Raw genomic sequence first — 20,065 nt, 5'->3', positions numbered from 1 at the left:
GTGATGGTTCATCACACTGATTAAGGGATCAAAAGGTCACACGTTTAGTTTGCTGTCTGCCCCTAGTGAGCCGCTCCTTGACCCAGACTCATCCTAAACGTCTTCTTCGTTCTCTCAGTGTGGTTCTGTTCCAATTGGTCCACTCGTGCCCTTTGTAGGGCACTGCTTAGGGTGTCACAGTTTTGTGGTGTTGTTCGAAATATGAGGACACAAATCTGATTCCCTATACTACTCATAATACACATAATGCACCGTAAAACAAGTGTCCAGCTGATGCACACTTATTTCCACGATATATCCCATGGTGCATCAGTTTTCATTGTCATATGTTGCCATGGTCATGTTAAAAAAAATTTTGTGTCTGAATTACCCATTCACTTAATCCCTAAATAGTTTATTAGGGGCACCCGGTGGCGCACTGGGCTAAGGCGCATACCATATCGGATCAGTCGTAATCGCTGAGACCCAGGATCGAATCCGGCCTGGGTTATTTACTGCATGTCCTCCCCTCTATCTCTCTCTATAATAAAGCTGAAAAAATGCTAAATTAAATCTTTAAATAGTTTATTATATAGAGTTCACTAATAGTGAACGAAGGAACCAACGATCCCGTTAGAGCACAGCTAATGTTGTGACGTTGTCCTGCAGCCTTCCTCCTGCTCGGCTCCGCCCAGCCGCTGTGCTTCACGGCGGGGGTGCTGTTGATGGGCGCGGCCCACGGAGTGCTCACCATCAAGGGGCTCACCTGGCCAGCCACGGGTCGCTCAGCGGGTCCCAGGCCGGGGCAGACTTCTGGGCCAGCTTCTTCCTCGAGGTGAGGTGGTGGGCAGCACACACAGGTTTCCTTGATTATCATTTGAGGCAGTGCAGGTGTCGTAAGCGGCTCTTGTTTTGATAAATGTGTCCTCAAAATGGCGAAATGGTGATATAGACGTTGATTTTCTCCTTCGGGACTGTTATAGAAGTAGGATATGGGCCTCCTATACCTTTGCAGAATTCATTAAAACGAATAGAGAATTGCCATGGTATCATCCTATAGCTAGCATGCTGTCCAGTAAAGGCATACGATCACTCCATTAGCCATCAGAGGATTGCTCTTTTGCTTTGAGGAAGCATGTTGTTTCTTGATTAAACAATTCTTTGTATTGTTTGCCCGTCTGAGAAAATAAATATGGCTTTGGATTCTCCTAGCTCTTGTTGTCTGGTTAATGATATACAGCAGTGGTTCTTTTTTTACTTTACTAATATACCCAAGATATTTTTTCAGCCAAGAATACCTTTACATTTAAAGTGATAGGCTGTTATTGGAATGGTTTACAGAACATGTCACTATGTTACTGATCAGATGAACTTAATTCTATTCAAGGGGTATAAAGATTCTATACATTTCATAAACGTGAAATTATTTTACAATTGTTCATAACCAATACTGTAACAACAAAAAGAAAAACAATATTTAAAAAGAACGTACCCCTATTTGAGAAACACGGACACATGGTATAAGTCCGTCTGTCTCCCTGTCTCCCCCCTCCACCAGATCTGCAGCTCCTTCCCAGCGCGGGCGGGGGTTCACGGGCACATCAAGATGCACCACGCCCACACCAACATCATCGGCCTGGGGGACTCCAGTGTCTGGAAGGTCCCCTGTCTGCCGCGCAGCGTCTACCTGTTCCTCGCCCCCCTGGGCCTGCCCGTCATCACCCCGCTCGTGGCCTTAGGTGAGAGGTCCTTTCCCCGCAGGATCCGGCTTCCGAAACGCGCGCCAAAGATGGTGGCTCTGACTAGGCTGACTAAGCGCTGAGCGGCAGAATTCAGTACAGATTTCACACTTTTTTGTTTCATTTGTTATATTTATCATTTGAGCAGGGTCCAAAATAAACACACTGTTGTGGAAAATACAACATTTAAACTTAAAAAGGGAAAGAGGTCAGTAAACCGCAAAAGTTTAAGACATGTTTTTTAGCAAAGTAATACAAAAGCCGAGCTGTCCTTTCTGGCAGGTAATAAAAGCAATTCATAAAAGTACATTTAGACCCTGCATTTTAGGTGTTTGATACTTAATACTGTTCAACGCGCTTCTATTTCCTAATGTTACCCTTTACTGTACTTTTTATCCATAGCTTACCTAACCTTACCTCACCTTTCCTTAACTTACCTTACTTTCATCTCCCTTACATTGCCCAGCCCTTTAACCATACTTTTCCTTACCCCACCTACCATACATGATCCTACCTTAAAACCATACCATACTACAACCACACCTTTCAAGTTGACCTCCCCTTTAACCTTTCCCCCTGCAGGCGAGCTGAGGAACCACAGTGTGCTCTATGCCCTCCGTACGGTGCTGTACATCTCGTTGGGCTTCTACTCCCAGTACTGGCTGCTGCTTCACGTCTCCGGCTTCCAGTCTCCCTCCAGTGCCCTGCTGTGCATGATGGTGTGCAGGGCCATGTTCTCCCTGCCCTACATCCACGTCAACGTATTCCAGGTGAGCGTGTGCCAATAGTATACATGGAAACACCACAGAATACATTGTATACCTTTCTTGTTGTAGAAGAGACTCCTGCATAATTAGTTGTGCTAAGATTGTGGGAGACATTTTAGGGCAGGGTTGTTGTTTTTTCCAGCCCACAGTTCTAGCACCAAGGGATTCCTTTCCATTTGATTAAACAGGGTAGCATTCCCTGGGTTCATGAAGTCATGCAGAAATATGTGATACTTGTGAGGTTGCGTCTTGTTAACTTTGGAAGAAAAATAGGATTTCAATACGGCTCTGTGTCCTCTATGATCGCACAGGGACGCCTGAAGAGTGCCTTTGTTCTTGGTCTGTAAGGCGGTCTCAATAGAACAGATTAATTTATGGTTTTCCCGGAGAACTTTCCCAGATTCTGACTTTCTCCTGCAGCTCATTATGCATTGTGTTTTTTGATCACATGTTTGAAGGTGGATTGGTTTTCTGGGAGTTATCAGGTGGTTTTGATGTCAGAGGATAATCGAGGGAAATCCTTGCTCTATATGCTGCTAATGTTTGATGTCCAAGAACAGAAGAGAGATCTAAAATGAGCACATTCTCCTCAGGTTTTCGGTCTATTGTCTAACTTTTCACCTCCAGTGAACTCACTATGTTTTTAATTTCGCAACTTGTCCAAACTTGCGTGACACATACAAATGGGTTGTGCTACGATTTCATTGTTCTCACCTCTATCGCTTCGATGAAATTATCTGCTAAATAACTCAATGTAAAGAATATAAATGGTCTAACACCTGAGATTCACATTCAAGCATAAAACACACAATACATCCATGCACACATACACATCAGGAGGGGGTTGACCCACAGTGTCTTGACAGTGTTCTTACCGTCCCTTCCAGCACATTGGCCTTCCCATGTTCTCGGCCAAGCAGCGGCCCAAGAGGATATACCAGATGACCCACGGGGTTCTGAATCTGCCACGCAACCCTCTGCTGGACTTTGTCTTCGGACACTCGCTCATCAGCTGCCATGTGGAGCACCACCTCTTCCCCTTCCTGTCGGATCACATGTGTCTCAAGGTACAAAGGCTGGATTTTACCCCGTAGCTGATATGAGTTAGCATTTCTACCATGTCACCTCCCGGACAGCTATAGTATGCCGCTACGTTGTGTGATGCATTTCATATTCAACATCGCTCATAATAACGTGCATACACAACGACGGTACTTGAAAAAGTATCATGAGTTGGCGTGGGTCGTAACCGTGGGGATAACCTCTCTTTCCTAAAACTCTCAGCCCTAAACACAGCCTCTCTTGGGATTTGAGGTATCTTGTTTAATCAGAATTTAAAAAGTGAGTCGCTTTCTAAAATAAATGACTCCCATGTCACCCGGGCTCCGTAGTATGTCGCTTAAAAACTGTACCGAACATTTGAATCCCCCATTGACCTCGAACTCCCCTCTTCCCAGATCAAGCCCATCGTGTCGTCCTATCTGAAGGCAAAGAAGCTCCCGTACCAGGAAGACCGCTACCTCTCCCGCCTGCGCATCATCTTCGACAGATACCAGGAACTCATGGTCTTTGCTCCGCCCATCACCCAGCTGGTCGGATTTCAGTGACAGGGGGAGGGAACGTTGAAGAGCTCTCTCTAGGAGTTTATGGTCTACCTTGCCTACTTGCCTTTCCTACTTGTCCGCTCCTTTAAAGTGTGCTGCTGCTGAAGCTGAAATGGACAAGCATTCACGCTGCTCAGCTTCCGTGAACACGACACAATGCACAGTTTATATCGGGAGCACAGCAAATATATATTCATATTAATATAATTGCCTTAATAAATAATGATATCTGAAACATTATTTAGTTCAATGTTTAACGTAGCAATATTCCATTCAGATTCATCACTAGTGTGAAACATTAACATTAACATTGACTTATGTTATGTGTCCATACTGAAAAACCTAAAAACCCCAAAAGTAAAATAAAGTGAAACAATGACTTTGAGTTTGTGAAGGGCTGGAGGATTTTAAAAGGCCTGGATTGACTTATATTTCCTTTGAGACATTTGTTGTAATAGCGTCGGTGCAATGTTTTGTCACTGAACGTGAGCTTCAAAGACCATCCTTACGAACAGCAGGATCCACAAACAACCTACCTTTGGGAGTTACTACAAATCAATATTGTTTCCTTAAATCACACATTATTAAAACAAGTTATTTTATTTGAACTCTTGACTTATATTATCATTGTCACGGGTCACTGTGTAAAGCTAAAGCCTATGGAAAATCATTGGCTGAAGCAATACAAAGACGAAACAGCTCTTAAAGTGAGCTTAACAGAAGAGTGTAAATATTGCACAAGTCGTAGTGTTTGAGGGAGAGGGAGAGCAAATATATTGTACAATGTGGTGCAATGCATAGGTTGTGAAACCCAAACCTACACATAAAGACCAACATTTAAAGGTGACATATTATACCACCAGGTGTGAGTGTGATTAGCTGTTACAAGCCGTTTTGAAAATCGGCCTCTTCTGACATCAGAAGTGGGCGTGTCCACCTAGATGTGTGCTGGATAGATCAGTCTACCAGCTTACTGGATAGATCAGTCCACCAGCCTACCCAGTGGACTGTAGCAAACGTTGCTCATCTATCCAGCATACATCTAGGTGGACACGTCCACTTGTCAGAAGAGGCAGATTTTCAAAACGCTTGTAGCCTTACTCACACCTGGTGGTATAATATGTCACCTTTAATATCTTATTTCCCTATTTAGATGCTAATATACTATGTTTTGTCTATGTTTTTGTTGTATTTTTTGTTTCCATATTGTGCTAAGATCAATGGTTCGGAGTGCATGACGACGCTAGCATTGTGTTGTGCAAACAGTTTCCAGTTGGTCAAAGTTATAAATAATTGTTTTGCGCGTCAGGTTTTTGTCACGGCCACCAGGTGGCAGCATTGTCTTTAATGGAGATAGCACTTTGCAGAAGTGCTGTCTCATGTCAGTCAATGTTTGCCTTTCGCTTCATAATGTTTAAGGTACATCTCAATAACAGTCGCTCTTTGTTACGCTTGGTCTTAATCATAGGACGAATTGATCTGTCAGCTGACAGATAACACCGGCAACTCGATCAACTCAATCACCTCAACGAGATCGATTACTGATGGTGTATCGGACCGTTAAAGTTCGCGGCTTTAATAAAACCTTCCGAGAAACTTGACAAGGCATAAAACGCATAATCATAGAGCAGTCCTCGACAGGCAGGAATGTTATAATGAGTACCCACTCCACGTCGTAGGCCTATTCAACGCGGAAGCAGATCTAGTGGCTTGTGTCTGATCTGTTCTCACCGTTATGTATCCGTGTGTGTTTTGAGAGGCTGTTCGGTTTCGATCCGAGGTCTGTACATGTTCTACCAGGTCGAGGTGTGGCTTACTGCGAGTCTCATTGTGATACAGGAACTAAAAAGGTGGGCTAGACCGCTGCTCACTCAGTGGCTGGGCCGGTTAGTTTCAGTGTCAGACGAGGAGAGGGAGGTTGTCTCAAGGGAGGGAGTGGAGAGAGAGAGAGAGAGAGAGAGAGAGAGAGAAAAGAAAGAAACAAGGAAAATAAATACAGTCATGGCAGATACTGCACCCAAAGTGGCGGTCCTCGACCTAAAGGAACCTCAACTTTGCGCTGCATGTTCTGGGGCCACGGAGCCCGACGCGCCCCCGTGCCCCTTGTGCAGTGATGGTCGGGGAGAGGGGGGTAAAGGCGGCAAGACGGAACCAGCACCCGCCCTGAAGGTGAACGGAACGGTGAGCGAAACCCCGGTGATCGAAACCCCAATGATCAAGAGCAAAGGGGAGGACAGTCCGGACTCGAAGGCAATCGAGGAGACCAAGATACAGGAAGACCTTCTGGAACCGGAGGACCCCGAAAAGCAAAACGAGGAACAGAGTGACGAGAAGTCACAGACCGGTGATAAACCCAAAGAAGAAGATGCTGAAGGAGAAATTAAACAGGGAGAAAAGGAAGAAGAACTGGCCAAAGAGGAGCCCATCGGCCCGGATGATGTGGTGTGTGACTCGTGCATCGACAGCCCTCGGCGGGCCATGAAGTCCTGTCTCACCTGCCTGGTGTCCTACTGCGAGGCCCACCTCAGACCGCACCTGGAGAACCAGAAGTTCCACAACCACCGTCTCGTGGAGCCCCTGCGGGACATCGAGAGACGGACGTGCGAGGGCCACAAGTGGCCCCTGGATCTGTTCTGCCTGGCCGACAGCTGCTGCGTGTGCAGGGACTGTTTCCTCGAGGAGCACAAGGGCCACAAGTCCCTGCCCGTCAGAGATGCCCGCAGACAAATCGAGGCAGGTTAACTATTTTTTGTGCTGGTTTGCGTTAACTTTTAGTCACTTCTTTTTTCTCTTTAACCAACGGCCACACAGCAAGGGAATACCCTGTGCTTGGAGCGTCAACTGCATACTTGCACTGTCACTATATGAGATCCACACCATTGTTTATTATTAACAATGGTGTGTTTAACATTATATCTAGGCCTGTCAGGTTTAATTTTTGACAAGGAGTGGGATCAATGGAACCATGAAAGAAAATACTGTACTTCCTGCTGTGAGATGTGACTCTAGTTTTGTAGGCTATTAAGATGTGTCTGGTCTCTAGGCATAACGAGATAATAATAGTTGAGTATAATGACTTTATGAGAATAGAGTCCATTATATGATCTCCATCAGAAACAGCCTACATGGATGAAGGGGTTTAGTTTTGCATGAGTGGTAGGCTTACTACGTGTAGTGAATCACTTAATTAGACCTTCTTTTGAGTGAGTCAGAAAATAGCAAACTAAATGCCTTGGTCATGTGTCCTGGAAACTCCATCCACGTGTCTAAGTCTGCTTGGGGCTCAAGGAGAGCTCAAGTCCCAGCAGAAACATAATTTGTCTTTCTTTTCTGACGGCCACTGACCTCTAGGTTCAAGTATTCTTGACTGGTGATGAGATCAGAGCAGGCATTTGTTTTTAACCCACACAGCTGCTTTGCATACTGAGCTGTCGCAGGTCTTATTGAGATGCTTCTCCATTTGTTTACCAAATTATGTTTTAATATTCATGCATTCATTTCCATCATAGTCATGTTTGTGGTTAAGACGCCCTTATCTCGGGTGGCAAGTTCACTATTCTCTCGCCCTGTTTTGTTTTCGAGAAGAAAAGTATGTCAATGTTCTTCTCGTATGTTTTCTGTGGTTTCCGTTTCCCTGGAAACAGTGTGGTATACAGTTTCACGTTAATTCTCTATCTTTTGGATCCAGTTGAAAACTACTACTAAGTTTGAATGTTCTGGTAACCAAAAGGTTGTGTTACCTCAGTTTCTCCAACAGTAAGGTTGACATTACATAACCACCAAGGCAGTGTTTAAAGCACGCTGATCTAGATGTTTACTCTGTCAATATAGTCCCTCAGAACCTAGCGTTTTATTTACCATTACATCTAATCTACCCCGGCCGCCACAGCTGTACCAAATGTGACTTCAAGCCAAGCAGACGTAAACCAAACGCAGAGAAACGTTGTTTTCAGGTGTCCCAGAATGCAAGCTGTTGCAAAGATACCGCGCTGTTGATCATGATAGCACTTGGTCCTGTCTGATAGTTGGTCTCTTGATCCTCATCGTAGATGACAGCATGCTAGACAGCATTAACATAGCATGATGTTCTGTATGCAAATGCAAGCTCACAAACTGGTTGAGCTGCATTGTTTGCACAAGAAAAGAGGAAAGAAATGGTCTTTAGCCTGTTGAAATGTGATCACTCGATCTCTCCCCAACTGGTGGGAGGGAAGAATGAATCACAGGTGAACAAGGTTTTGTTCAAAAACAACTTATACAGCTAGAGCTTATCAAGGATCCAATGCTGTTCACTGCAATGGAATTCCTTTGGGTTGTACAGGCAAGAATTCTACCTAACCAGCCGGAGGTTGTAAAAGAGGTGCCCGGGCCTGTCTGAGGTATTCAGACTGGACTTTGAAGGCCAACCTGCTGTCTCAAAGCAACGCTTGATGTCAATTTCCTACATATTGCATTTTTTCTTCCATTTTTCAAATAAAGAAGAAGTCTGTTGAAATAAGTTAACCGCGTTAACCCTAACCACGAGAAAAAAATATTTTTTTAATGATTTGCATTCCTGTGCGTGTGTATCTCCAGGGCGAACTGAGGGAGAAGCAGGTTGAGATGGTGAAGACTGTCACGGCGGCAGAGAACGCCATCAACAAGCTCCAGATCAACGCAGTCACCATCGAGGTAACTCACAGAGAAACACTCTCCCTTGAACTTTGTCCCGTCAAACATGAGTGGTGCCATGTGTGTGTGTCTGTGTGTGTGTGTGTGTGTGTGTGTAACATGCTGTGGTCACAGGAATGTGAACAAACACATAGATTTGTAAAGAAGACCCACCACTTGTCATTTCTGCCATTCTTAACCCCCTACCTCCCCACCTCCCCAATGCCTCAAGGAATCTGACCCGCCCATTACCTGACCTGGTTACGTCAATCACCACCTGGTGGTGATGACAATGACGATGACAATGAGTCAACAAGGCTTTATTTGTAGCACAGTTGAATGGAATGGCCCACGTCCAAAGCCAAGGCTTTGTACATCCACCTCACCTCTATTCCCGGCGTTCCCATTTCCCATCTCATGACGGAACGCCGTTGGCTCCAAGTGAGCGTCATTGGAGAGAGGGCGGGGCTTCTGAGGGAGTGATGTCAATAGATACTGCTTGGTCAAATTCTTCTTCAAAGTACTTCATATATATATATATATATATATATGAAGTACTTTGAAGAAGAATTTATATATATATATGTATATATATATACATATATATATATATATATATATCCTCCATGCCATTGTTGTCGTTGTTCTTGCCATGTCCTCATTCTTTCTTCTGTGATTATTAACTACTGTATACGGATATTGCATTGCAGTCAATCCAGTTTATTCAGGATCCTCTCTCAGTCTTGCATCCACCAAAACATGATGATCACACAAAGTGAATTAAAAAGGTGTGTGTGTGTGTGTGTGTGTTGCTGGCTCTCAGAACTCAGTGACGGAGGTACGGGAGGTGATAGAGAGCCAGTTTGCGGCGCTGCAGGCGGTGGTGGAGCGGGTGAAGAAGGAGGTGATGGAGGTCCTGGAGAGCGAGGAGAAGCAGTCTCTGAAGCAGGCCGAGGGCATTCGGGCCCACCTGGAGCAGAGGTGTGCTGAGCTGAAGAAGACCCAGGGCCAGGTGGAGAAGATCTCCAAGAACAAAAACGACGTGGACTTCCTACAGGTAATGTGGGACCAAGTATTATGATCCGTCTGGGGAGCATCTGTTATATATCAGGGGGAGCTGGCACAGAGCCTGGACCAGAAACCATAGACAGACGGGGTAACGCCTTGTTCCTGTTTTTTTACAGAGGTATTCTATCCAAGAGAAACTCATTTGTGCGACAGTATGAAACTTTCAGAATTTCTATACAGTGTTGATTTGAATCCTATTGTTACAGTTGACTACCGCTGGACCATTTGGTGTTGGCCAATCACGCGCTTACAGATCCCCATCTCTTAGCACCATGACACAAACAAATAGAAGCGAAAGCAACAGCCCTTTCACCCAGTTTTGAGCTCAACTGCCACCAGACTGTAGATATTCATCTAAAGCCGTATTTGTGAGACTATTACAAAAGTGTCACAAATGTCATGTCTGGAAGCCAATTGATAGCAAAATGGACATATTATACAACAAAGTGATATATGACTAAAAGTAATATTAATAATGAATTGTTTCTTTCATTGCAGGAGTATTCAGAGTGGAAGAAGGAGACGCTGGATATTTCTCTGCCCGGGGTCTACATCGGTCTGATGGATCGGTTACATTCGTTTAGCCGCCAGATTAAGGACTCCACGAGGGAGATAAGCGAGAAGCTCACGTCTTCATACATGAATAAGATCAAAGAGACGTGCAAAAATGGTAAGTCTTATTATAGTGCTACCGCGCCACTGACTAACCCTATGCACATTGGAAAACTTTGAAGAGTAATTAAGAGTGTATTTCCCCTCACATGAACAGGAGCTAGGCTACTGTAACTATGCAAGTCAATGGAAGCGGCTAACAGAAAGAAAATGCTAACCCTGCAAACTCCCCTTCTGGATGCTCATAGATGAATTTGGACTGAAATTATATTCTCTCTCCGTATCCCTTTAAATTCTGAAACACATTTTCCCCCATTCAGCAATTTAAATAAAAAAGCAACTTAAAATCAAGGCTGGCCAAAATAATGTGTCAGGTACAGTGCAGGATAACGACCCCCAGTCAAAAGCTTCCAAAAGCACCAGCATTACATCACCATGCACAAATATGTTTCATTTGAAATAAACACAAAGCATGAAATAATCTGCCCCAGCGATGAAGGAAAACAAGCATTGAATGTGCACAAGCATACCGTGTTGGTGTGTTCAGACTTGTCTGGTGGAGAGTGGAGGAATTTCAGCTGATGAGTGAGGGCTTGTCTGTGGAACACTGTTGTTTGTCTTAATGTGGTCACTTGAGCGATACCCACACCTGTGTGTGCACACCTGTGTCACGTTGTTGGTGTGTCACACAAAAACATCACCTTTTAATCCCATGTCAACCAAGTGAAGGTGAAGGACACAAACATTTTTTTTTTTTTAATAACCTTCCTTCCCCTTCCCCCCCCTCCAGACAAGATGGGAATAAAGACCACGGTTCATGAAATCATCGCATCAAAACAGAACATTGGCATCCCGGATCCAAAGACGCGAGATGACTTCCTTAAGTGTAAGTATTCGACTCAAAATCTCCAATTTGTTGTAGTAGCAGTAAAGTACAACAATCATCAGAAAGTATCCCACTTTCATTGACCGTCTATCTCATATTGACACACATTATCCTGTCCTTCTAGACGCCAGTCATGTGACTTTGGACGGCGACACCGCCCACAAGTTCCTACGCCTGACCGAGGAGAACCGCAAAGTGACCAACACGACGCCCTGGCAGCACCCGTACCCGGAGCTGCCCGAGCGCTTCGAGAACTGGCGCCAGGTGCTGGCCGTCGAGAGCTTCTACCTGGGCCGCAAGTACTTCGAGGTGGACGCGAGCGGCGACGGCACACACGTGGGCCTCACCTACAAGAGCATCGACCGCAAGGGCCAGGAGAGCAACAGCTGCATCACGGGGAACAACTTCTCCTGGTGCCTTCAGTGGAACGGCCGCACCTACTCGGCGTGGCACAGCGACGTGGAGACCCCGCTGGGCTTGGACAGGTTCACGCGCATCGGCGTCTACCTGGACTACAGCCAGGGGCTGCTGGCGTTTTACGGCGTGTCCGACGCCATGACCCTCATCCACGAGTACCGGGCGGAGTTCCTGGAGCCGCTGTATCCGGCCTTCTGGCTGCCCAAGAAGGAGAACGTCGTGGTCCTGGTTCCACCCGGGGAGGCACTGCCACTCAAAAGTCCTTCCCCTCAAGCCTCCCCCACAAACAGTATTGTTGGATCCAAGGCCAGCGACAATAGCGATTAAGTGTCTGTTGCTCCTTTGTGCAATGTGAACAGGCTTTAAGACGCGGTGGGTTCTGTATGTTGTTGTTGTATGCTTACAATAGGCTTTGTAAACTTCTGGTATCATTTGGGGAAGTGTTTTTGACTGATGTGCTGAGTCAAGCTTTAATAAAAAGGCATGTTGCTAATGTGTACTTTTGAATTGAAAACATGACTCTCCTCTCAAGTTCTCATGTTTTAGCTTTTAAAAACATTTAGGAATACGGTTACTCCTTTTGCACCACTGTGACTTAAGTTTGTTATTGGTAATTATTCTACTTCGTTTAAGAATGCTTGATTCTGATTGGCTGGGAGGAGGGCATTAACCCGGCAGGTTGCCCGCTGACTGGGCACAGCGTCATCAAATAGTAGATCAATACGTCGCTTGTATTTTTTTTCTATCACAGAAATTTAAAACATGAGGTCCATTGTAAAAATAAACCTTTAAAAAAGTTTCTAAAATGTGTCGGAAATCTATCGGAGGGTCAGTCGATACATAGTTTCGCAAGCGAGATACAATGTAGCAACTACGTTATTAAACTAGTGATCAGATGCAGCCTTGTGTGGTTGCTATAGAAACTAATAAGTTACAGCTGAGCTAAAGGTAGTTCTAAAGGGGACTACTTTTTGAGGGAGATGAACTCAAACAGAGTATACATTTAATAAGCATGCAATACGAATAAGAAAAAGCTGAATTATTAATGTATTTGAATTGTTTTATTATGTTAGCAAGCAAGAAGTAGAATAAACGGATAATCACCTCAAGGCAGGGCAATAAACAGTTTGATATGCCCTGCCTCTCGGTGATTATCCCTTACATAAAAGATGGCCATAAAACTGTTCCATTACCCGTTGACTGATCGCAGCAAACAAGGATATTCACCGCTTCAAAATTCTTGAATTTCTTGAATGTTATGCCAAAACATGGTTTGCGATTTGCTTCAGCAGTCTTAACCAAAGAAAACCCCTTGCACTCTTGTTTACTTGATTCTTCTCCAAGTTTCCCTGGTGATCTCTGGTTTCTGGTTTCCCAACACAATATCCTAACTATCCTAATGACTGGCCTCAGTGAATTGCTCCATTCAACTGAGCAACGTATGGCTGAGTCAATACCAGGGCCTGTCTCATAGATAACACTATTGTTCCTTCTCAGCATGTAGAATTGCAAGTGCTTTATAAATAGTCTGTCTGAGCTTGTGCGCGTAGCTTCCTCTGCACAACTGAAGGAAACGCAGTCTTGCCAATTTACAGTGTTCCAAAAAAAAAAGTATGGAAAGCCTGTGGACTCCCTTCTAGTGACTGAATGCATGTCTCCGCAGCAGTGTGTGACGGGTTTCCCCCTATTTTAAACCAATAAATGGGTTTGAATGAATGATTCAATTCAATTCAATCATATTTTGCCAAACTGGGAGGTGGACAATGTGTAGAATTGTCTATGATTAACAATGACAAACAAAAACCGTTGTGTAAAGAGTTGACAGCTTTGCAATGAAACAGATGGAAGGAAGTATGCCTCAAATAAATAAAGTCTGCATATGAAACCGCCCATGTTGGGCTGAAGTTCAGATACCATTGAACTATAAGGACACCTTCTGGCAAAGTGGGAGAATGCAGTGAGGAGTCTCAAAGCCACGTCAAAATGTGCAAATTAGTTTAGAAATAGTTATCACTGATTCGTTGATTCATTTCCTGTCTAGCATGGGGCAGCTCACAATTTTTCTTACTTTCTTTCCTACAAGCTGAGGAAGGAACTAGACTAAACCTCAGAGCCATAAATAATTAACAGTAAGAGTTGCCTTAAAAAACCACTGCAGTCAGATCTCAGACAGCTATAAACATTTGACAGAAAACACATGGGCCATATGTACATTAAATCATTACACTTTTATTGCTCTGAAAGGTGGTGACAGAAACAAGAGGTTTCATCTGGTTATTAGACATCAGGCCTGCTCTCTCATTCAGAGGTTAGAATCAGGCCATCTCATTAACACTCCCAGATCCCATAACTGCACAGTCACACACACACACAAGATGGAAGCTCGAGAAGTACAGGCCTTCTCTTCAAACAACATCCAAAAACAAACTTTGTTCCAACATTGAAGCAATGAGATAAACTTTTCATGAAAATTAATCTTGGACAGTGCACCTTTGAGATTTGCTTTTGACCAGCAATTCAGAAAAAAATAATATTTTGCAGGAAATTTGTAGGAGATATCCTACAAAAGAATTAGACCATTTGCCAGTTTTTGGACGCGGCGCTATCCTTCCTTCAAAGACACAAGCTCCCGTTGTATCCTCCTGGCAGCGTTGAGGACTTCCAAAATGTTGGAATGGTCCTAAATTTTTGTCATGAAACAGCAACATTTCAAAGTGCTTAAGAAAGTGCATTTGGAGCATATTTTTCCATGTAGCTCTCAGTCTCTGCCCCCACCGCACCCCCATGATGAACCACACCTGACCCTTCCCCCTTAATCACAGGCGTGTTATCAACAACGAGCCAGGGCCCGGTTTCCCGAAACCTTCTTAAAGCCTTCTTAACGCTACGTCATTCGTAACCTCTACTTTAAGTTCTACCATAACATCACGTGTGTTTCCCGAAACGTTCTTTGCTACGAATCTCTTTCGTAGCCTACGTCGTACCTGCTAAAATAAACAATGACTGAGGAAGCGAGTCCAGTGACGAGTCCATGGGTTGAATTTGTTATTACCCAGTGTGCTTTGTGGAATGGTCTCAATGTTTTATTGTTTTATTTCATGTGAATAGCCTAGGCCTACTAGTTTACTAGGCCTTTTTTGCAGATGTTCGTCACACAATGTCATTGATGTGAAATATTAATAACTGACTAACTTAAAATAAATAACGAACAGTCCCTTAATTCACCTGTTCCCCTGGTCCCAGGACATAGACCCCACCCAGGGTGAAAACTTCTCCTAAAATATTCCCCATGAAGCCGTTCCTGAAGAGTCGCAGCCCATTCGTCCACACCCCAACCCGGAGAAACCCCAGCAGACCCATGCTCTGCTCCCGGGGTCCATAGAACCGCCGCTGGAAGCAGAACACACAAGGGGCTGACTGTTGATGCGAATCCTCCTCATAGGCTTAGAAAATCCGTAGAGACATTAACTACTTGGTAACTACTACTGCATGTGACTGTGGAAAATGGAACATAACCCGCCCTTGTAACTGAAATTTTAAGTTTGGGATAGACTGTGAAAATCAGCATACCTTTGCATCCAAAAATATGTCCCCATTGAAGAAAGGTTTGAAGTTGAGGATCTCTGTGCCAACGTCCTCTTTCACAACCGCGTAGAGGGGGACCCCTAGCTGGTCCAGCTGGGGTTTCAGAGAGGACAGCTCTGCAGCCTCCTGGACATTTTATATTGAGTAAAACACTGGGCGTCATGCACCCAGAATGTGACTGGGCACAAAGCATTGTGATCGCCATGCTTGAAATCTGGCTTTTAAAAATACATTTACAGACAGACTTTTTGTAATGCATATGGTGTATGCCATAGCTCATCATCAATAGCCCATGTGAGTGACTGATTGTTTACCAGGCAAGGGTTCTACATCGGAACAACCATCGCCATTTTAGGAGCATAGGAATCTTAGTTACCATGACGTTTATAATGAAAATGAAAGTAATTAATCGTGAAATGCTTTGTCGTTATGCGGTGACACATTGTTGTAGTTGAAAGTGCCACAGCGTCAGGCGAGGCAGGTGCAAAATGAACTTTTCATTAGCCTAGGTACAATATATTTACAGTTGTGTAGGATTTTACAGTACCATTGCCCTTCTTCCATTTTCATGTACAAAGTTAAAAGTAGAAAATCACATCATGAGGCAAAACCGTGCATAATAAACACAAAAGGCGATATGATGCACTGATTTAGTAAACCTTTATTTCAAACCCATGCATAGGCCTTTCAAAATAACAGTATAATTCTATATTTGCTAAGTGATATGTTATATATTAAGGATACCAAACAGAGACTGTGTTGTGGGAGAATTAGTTTGCATCTTTTTCTTCTTCCTGCAAAAAGAACAACAGAAAAAAATATATTGTTTATCATTAAATGATTAAGACATCCAAGGAAAGCATTGGGGGCATAGCTTCTCACTCATGATCACACACAATGACATGGATTTCAAAATATTACACAACATGCGTTTACATTTTCCCTGTCGCTAGGCCTTCTACCTTCTCAGGCGCTTGCTCCTTGCTCACAAAATTGCTTTCAGACCCGCCTTGAGATATCACTTCCCCCTTATCCGACGGCGCTGCCCCCTCCTCGGGTGCATCGCTCTGAACCGGAGCCGCTGTGTCGGCTGGCCTGTCTGCCTCCTCCTGGGTTGACCATCAACACACAGGGTTTGGTTAAACCTTCATCCAGGGCCTCCTGTTGAGTGGCTCTGCTGCCTGACCCTGTCCATGTCTGCCTCCGATTCTCCATCGCTGCTACCGTCGTGTAATCCTCAAGACTCACGTTGCTACTTCCTCTGGACTGACTCCACTGGACTCTTTTGTGTGTGTGTGTGTGTGTGTGTGTGTGTGTGTGTGTGTGTGTGTGTGTGTGTGTGTGATAAATTAGGGGTTGAGGGGGCATCATAAATATATGGCATCTTAAGCCGTTTGAGACTGTCAATGTGATTAAAATGTGATTAAAATACAAATACAGCATGAATGAGTGCATTTCGTAAAATTGCCAGAACAACCTCGTCTTGATCCCGCTTATCGGAGGGAAAAGAAGAAGGAGGCGTGTGTGTCTCCTGTTCCTCCTTCTCCTCTGGCAGCGGACCGTCCCCCCGACCGGAGACGGAGCCCGTTTCCACAGCCTCGGCTGGGGCTGTGGGTCCATCTGGACCTCCTTCTGTCTGGTGTCACCGGTCAGTAGGAGTGAAAGCAGTGGATTAGGTCATGGAGATGGTAGCTGGCCATTGTATTTCTATGCTCTTTCCCTCTTCTGCTCGTGTCCACTAGGATTGGCTGTCTACCTTCTGTTCTCTAGCTCTGCTCCTGTCCCTGTCCCGACAGAACCTTCTCTGCCTGCATGGTTGGGAGGTCCAAGGTTTGACATCCTAACCACATCTGTGGGCTGCCAAGTCCCAATGTCCTGGACCAACTCAGCTGACGCCGAACCTCTTCTCCTTATCTTATTACAAACATTAACGTCTGAAATTGTATCAAACCTGTCTGCAGTTTGTTGCATCTGACCTCCCTGCCAGTCTGCTCTTCTCTCTTCCTGTTTATTTCCCTGAGTGTTCTCCTCGTCAGTGAAAGAGGCCGACCAGCGTGGGCTCAGAGAGGCTATCTGTCAGCAGGTCACCTTTTCTCCATCCTGAGGGTCAAGGGGAGAGGGGCTTTGTGTCTTTGTCTCTCGCTGTTGTTCTTCTTCTTCTTCCTTTTGATCAGAGGTCAGATTATCTTGGCTACCGGAGGGTCCTAAGGGTTCAGTGGACTCTGGTTCTGTATGTTCGGATCCATTTGCCACCTGGTGACAAACCAGGGTGTGATTCACAACACAAAGTGAGTGCATTTTCAAAGTGAATTTCAACCAATTTCATCCGGAAGCTTACAGTAGATTACAGTAGAGTCATCTTTGACATCTTTCACTTTGTGACTCATTTTCCTCGATAGGACCTTCAATACAATCCGAGGCCTGTCGAACTATTGACGACAACAAGCCAGATTTACCTCTGCCTCATCCTGGCGCCCCGCCGTGTCCCCGTCTCCCTGTGGTTCCCCGGGCCTCGAGGTCACCTCAGGGGCTTCTTCCGTCACTTCCCGTGACTCCTCCTTAGCTGGGGAGCCCGGGACCTCTGCCGGAGAAGAGGCGACCCCTCCCTCTGATTCTCCCACCGCGGGGTCTCCCACCGCAGGGTCTCCCACCGGTACGTCGTCTGTCCCCCTCACCTGACACAGGACACCGCAACCACCACCACCACCACCAACCAGGTCATAGGCAGTTCATTCACACGCCGTGCCAGAAAACGCCACTGCAACGGGCAAGGTATGCATGAGCCACAGATGCCCACCATAATGAGAGAGACTGAGAGACTGCACGGACAAAAGGCTCTACACTGGCTATAGTTTGTGTATTCATGTATCTCGATAAGTGAGTTATGAGTGACCTTATAACTCAGAATATGACTGTGGTGTAGCAGGGAGACAAGTCAAGTCAAGACTTTCATAACTGCAGGGAATGTCTATCTAATCAGCCTCACCCGGAGAAACATTGAAAACAAACAGAGACACACACACACACACACACACACACACACACACACACACACACACACACACACACACACACACACACACACACACACGACACGGCAGCTACACCCAGAAACAAGAAAGAATCCCCGACAAGAGCTGTGTATCGAGTAACATGCATCACCCTGCGGCACGACTCATCAAGCACCGCAACTCAAACAAAAGCGCCGATGCTAAAGGGCGAACACACCCACCACCACCACCAGAAAAAGCTCGTCAGAAAGTTCACCTCCTTCTCAGAGTTATCCCCATCAGCTAGGGTGGGTTCTGCTGCCCCCTGCTGGTTCTCTGTTTCAGAGACCAGAGGCTCCTGTGGGTTCTGCCTCTCCTCGACGCGGCGTTCAGCAGGCTCCGTCTGTGAGGTCTGACACCATTCTCACGATGAACAACACACTGGTCTTAGCGTCTGATGGAGAGCAACCGGGGCCTCGCAGGAAGATGTGACCAAGCGTTGCTGTATCGGTGATTATTATTTATTCTCATGTAGCAGGCCTACCTTCTCTGTCCTTGTTTGTAGGTATATGATTGTAATACATTTTTTTAAAGAGAAGCCGCTGTTGTCATGTTTGTCAAAAGGAAAATGTATACAATGTATAATACATATAGATACATATGCTCTAATGTTAAGAGTAGGTAAGACTGTTGGCGGCGATTTTAGCATCTTTTTTTCTTTTTTTTAAATCTTGCCATCTTCTGTTTTATGCTGCTGTTAAATCGGACCTACCACCGCTTTAACAACACATATCAGCTGACTGAACATTCGTTCAGTCAGCGGTTTCTCAATACAGATGCATAAAGTAAAACTCACGTCTTCATCTTCCAAGACCGGGGCAAGCGCTGACGGGTTGGAAGAACTCTTGGGCCTTTTGACGATTGGTGCCGCAGGAGTGCTGCCAGCACTGGCAGGTTCTGATGCCTTAACGATCACACCTCCGTATGAATCACCACAAAGTTGAACACCAGAAATAGCAACCCAACCAATCAAAGGATGTGGTCCTCTTGCATACCTTTTGGGCCTTTCCCAGCGCTTCTTGTATCTCTTCCTCCTCCTTCCTCAACCTCCTCTGGTGCTGCGCCTCCTCTCTGGCTCTGGCCTGCTCCTGTTCTAGCAACGCTTGGTTCTCCTTCCTCTGACATCACACACGTTGAAGTGTCTGTTATCAAGCGAATATTTTCTGTATTTTGTCATCTATTTTTTAAGTTATACCGAAAATAACAGAGAAAGGTAACGCAGACCATTGTGCGCAGTATAACGTAAATATGTTGTGCAATACTGACCCCTACTGGCAATAAAGTAACAGTGCGACTAACCGTGGCCTCGTATTCCTGGTCACTGTTGTATTTATAAATCCAGTGGGCAAGATACTCAATCGGATCCACGGGTCGTCGTTCAGCCACCTCGGCCAGTCCTGCAGCCAGGCATTTACCCAGGTGGCTTTTTAAGTACTCGGAATCCATTTGACTTCCCGAGAAATTAGGCTATTTAAAATGATAGGGTCAAAAATAAGAAGTGCAAAATAAGAGCATCAGCAAAGAAGAGAAAATAGTTGGTGAATTTAATCGTAGCAATCAAATCAGCTACTCCTATTCAACGAACAATACGACTTTGCTTTAAGCAGACCTCCAAAGTTCGCTTAGCGTCGTATTTGTGTGGTGTTACCATGGTAACAGTGTCACGTTTAACCCTCCCCCGGAGGTAGTTCCGCTTGAAATTAAATTC

The 20,065-nt window shown here is 45.1% G+C and overlaps 3 protein-coding genes across 3 annotated transcripts in view; 2 read left to right on the top strand and 1 right to left on the bottom strand.

Annotated features, from left to right (window-relative positions):
* The window catches only part of LOC311366487 (fatty acid desaturase 6-like), a 6,157-nt gene extending 1,683 nt beyond the window's left edge, over positions 1-4,474 (top strand). The window contains 6 exon segments of the mRNA XM_084485273.1: positions 649-738; positions 741-814; positions 1,538-1,718; positions 2,301-2,488; positions 3,373-3,552; positions 3,943-4,474. Coding sequence (XP_084341399.1) covers positions 649-738; positions 741-814; positions 1,538-1,718; positions 2,301-2,488; positions 3,373-3,552; positions 3,943-4,092 — 863 coding nt within the window. The 3' untranslated portion in view covers positions 4,093-4,474.
* A 1,498-nt stretch (positions 4,475-5,972) lies between these two features.
* LOC311366669 (tripartite motif-containing protein 16-like protein) lies at positions 5,973-12,513 on the top strand. Its single transcript, XM_084485467.1, has 6 exons — positions 5,973-6,822; positions 8,665-8,760; positions 9,563-9,796; positions 10,306-10,477; positions 11,210-11,305; positions 11,430-12,513. Exons 1-6 carry the CDS (start codon positions 6,091-6,093, stop codon positions 12,047-12,049), a joined length of 1,950 nt encoding a protein of 649 aa, XP_084341593.1. The 5' UTR covers positions 5,973-6,090; the 3' UTR covers positions 12,050-12,513.
* Positions 12,514-15,986: 3,473 nt separating this feature from the next.
* Positions 15,987-19,803, bottom strand: dydc2 (DPY30 domain containing 2; the record flags this gene model as incomplete). The annotated part of the gene is made up of 9 exons (XM_084485254.1): positions 15,987-16,101; positions 16,270-16,416; positions 16,785-16,943; positions 17,396-17,560; positions 17,764-17,982; positions 18,575-18,709; positions 19,154-19,261; positions 19,353-19,475; positions 19,657-19,803. 9 exons carry the CDS (start codon positions 19,801-19,803, stop codon positions 16,078-16,080), a joined length of 1,227 nt encoding a protein of 408 aa, XP_084341380.1. The 3' UTR covers positions 15,987-16,077.
* Positions 19,804-20,065: the final 262 nt, after the last annotated feature.

Source organism: Micromesistius poutassou (genome assembly GCF_964030765.1).
Source record: "Micromesistius poutassou genome assembly, chromosome: 21".
Lineage (NCBI taxonomy): Eukaryota > Metazoa > Chordata > Actinopteri > Gadiformes > Gadidae > Micromesistius > Micromesistius poutassou.
Note: the sequence above shows the minus strand (reverse complement) of the source record. Positions and strands in the feature narration are given on the sequence as shown.

What these genes read in the sequence shown, in the direction of transcription:
- LOC311366669 (XM_084485467.1), top strand. Translation starts at nt 6,091, where the DNA reads ATGGCAGATACTGCACCCAAAGTGGCGGTCCTCGACCTAAAGGAACCT. An exon ending in ACGACGTGGACTTCCTACAG is followed by an intron (nt 9,797 to 10,305) that starts GTAATGTGGGAC and finishes CTTTCATTGCAG; the next exon opens with GAGTATTCAGAGTGGAAGAA. An exon ending in GCGAGATGACTTCCTTAAGT is followed by an intron (nt 11,306 to 11,429) that starts GTAAGTATTCGA and finishes CTGTCCTTCTAG; the next exon opens with ACGCCAGTCATGTGACTTTG.